This window comes from Hipposideros armiger, unplaced genomic scaffold, assembly GCF_001890085.2.
Source record: "Hipposideros armiger isolate ML-2016 unplaced genomic scaffold, ASM189008v1 scaffold_174, whole genome shotgun sequence".
Classification (NCBI taxonomy): Eukaryota; Metazoa; Chordata; class Mammalia; order Chiroptera; family Hipposideridae; genus Hipposideros; species Hipposideros armiger.
This window is the reverse complement of record NW_017731524.1, coordinates 2,675,329-2,677,534: the sequence shown is the minus strand read 5'-3', so window position 1 is coordinate 2,677,534 and position 2,206 is coordinate 2,675,329. Positions and strand designations below refer to the sequence as shown.

Below are 2,206 nucleotides of genomic sequence, written 5' to 3'. Positions count from 1 at the left end.
TGTTATAGTGAAATATTAGAAATAACCGACATGGCCATCACTTAGGAAATAGATTTAAAAACTCTGGGATGAATAGTCGTTGGTCTGCTACCATATTCTAAGTCAGGTGTCGCCCAACTACAGCCCATGGATCAAATACAGCTCACTGTTTGTTTTGTAAATAAAGTTTCTTTGGACATAGCAAACTCATTTGTTTATATTTTGTCTGTAGCTACTTTCATGCTACAGTTGCAGAGTTGACTTGTTACAACATCCACTGCATGACTGTCAGAGTCCAAATAAAATATTTACTATCTAGTTTTTTACAGGAACAGTTTACCAACCCCTGTTCTAAGTTTTTCAGATGAATTGTGATATATAACACTTCAGTGTTTACTACAGTGTTAACTACAGTGTTTGTTATCAACATGGATAGAAATCAAATGCTTAATGTTGAGTGAAGAAAATTTGCAGAATGATGTGAACAAAATGATATTAGTTATATGTCTCTTAAAAAACACAAAACAATATTACGAATTTCTGTGAAGGGAGAGTAAAATTTAAAAGTATCAAAACATGGAAAACCTGGAAGAAACTATATGAAAATATCAAGAGTGGTACATTTTTTTGTAGCAGAAGTGTGGTGTATAGGATAGTAGAAGTGTTTCATTATAGTTCACTGTAATTTGAAAAACTTGATGAATAACAAAAAAGATGAGTCATGTTCTTCATTTCTATTTCAATCAAAAGAGATTAAGGTTTCAAGAAGTACATGTTAATCAATTGCCTGACATTACAAACTAATCCTGTTTTTCGACTGTGGCATTAAGATTAAACAACGTGCAAGTCAGGGCCAAATTCACAGTTAAAACTTTTTTTCTTAGCGGTGGTACAGCTAATCTTTGAATACAATGCACTTTATTCCTCACTGTGAAAAACCAACAACTGGAAAAGTTAAACGTCAGGTACATTTGACTGAACAGAAATAGCTTGTCATGAGTCATGTAATTGATGTACTGATGTCACTTCTTTCAGCCCAACCTCACTTGTTTTGAAATGTACATCGTGATTTTGCACAATTTTCTGTTTTGTCACATGCAATTCAGACCATCATGTTCCTTATTGAATGCGTTTATTTTGGTCATTTGTCTATAGCAGGGCTTCCTGAAATGTTCTCTGTAAGTGGATTCCGAAGTCTAAAACGTTGAGGTATAATTTTATCACTGTCAGATTATTTCTTATTTGATAACGGAGATCTACTCACCCACCACTGCTCTCATGTAGTACTTAATTTCGTCTTACTATTGTTGCTCTAAGCATGTCTTTCTCTCATGTGTTTCACCAGAAATAGGTCACGCCACCTGCCTTCAAGAGTAAGAAATGAAACTTGTCAGAGAAAGTGACAGCAGGAAATGTGGACAATGGGGTTGAGTGTATATGCAGCTATAGACTATAAGGTTGAGACCTCATGCCACTAGAGCCAAAGCAGAGTGCTGTGTGTCTTACTATGTGACGCCACTTTCTCTCTTTCCAGTTCAATTTCACCGTTTAGTATTGAGAGCACAAGACGCCAGAGACGGTCGGAATCCCCAGACTCCAGAAAACGGCGTATCCACAGATGTGATTTTGAGGGATGCAACAAAGTGTACACAAAAAGTTCTCACCTGAAGGCTCACCGAAGGACACATACAGGTACAGATCCGCAGGGCTTCTCGCTGCCCCGCCGATGAGAAGCCCAAAGGGTCAGCTAGCTGCTCGACTCCAGAGCCGGGAGTGTGCAGAATGGTGTCTGTAGTCAGCCATCTAACATGTTGCGTTTTGTTCCTTTCTGAGTGGGATGCTTTCTCTGTCTCACCTGGGAAAGGCTTAGAGGTCTTAGTGAATGTTAGCAACCATTGAAGTATTTCTCCTGTGTCATAAGGAGTTTTATAATGCTATGAGCACAGTGATCTAGTCTTTTGCATAATCAGCGTCGCCATTTAGTCACTGTCTAGCTTATCAGGTTTTTAAATGTCCACATAGCACATCAGACAACAAACTGAACAAAATTATTCTCTTTTCTTAAAGTTAGCATTGAACCACCACTTAGATCATGTATTTCTATTCCTTGATCTCATCCCCCAAGTAACCAAACAAATTAATCAGAAGAAAGAGAAGGGGAAGAGGAAGAGGAAGGAGAAGAAAGATAAAATTGGCATATGCATAGCACTGAGAGAAGTTTAAAAAA

At 37.8% G+C, this 2,206-nt stretch overlaps 1 protein-coding gene across 7 annotated transcripts in view; it reads left to right on the top strand.

The window, feature by feature from the left end:
- Positions 1 to 2,206, top strand: part of KLF12 (KLF transcription factor 12) — a 529,300-nt gene that overhangs the window by 498,077 nt on the left and 29,017 nt on the right. For all 7 annotated transcript variants that reach the window (XM_019652141.1, XM_019652137.1, XM_019652140.1 and 4 more), the window contains one exon: positions 1,514 to 1,671. In XM_019652141.1, coding sequence (XP_019507686.1) covers positions 1,514 to 1,671 — 158 coding nt within the window. The remainder of the gene's footprint in view (positions 1 to 1,513; positions 1,672 to 2,206) is intronic.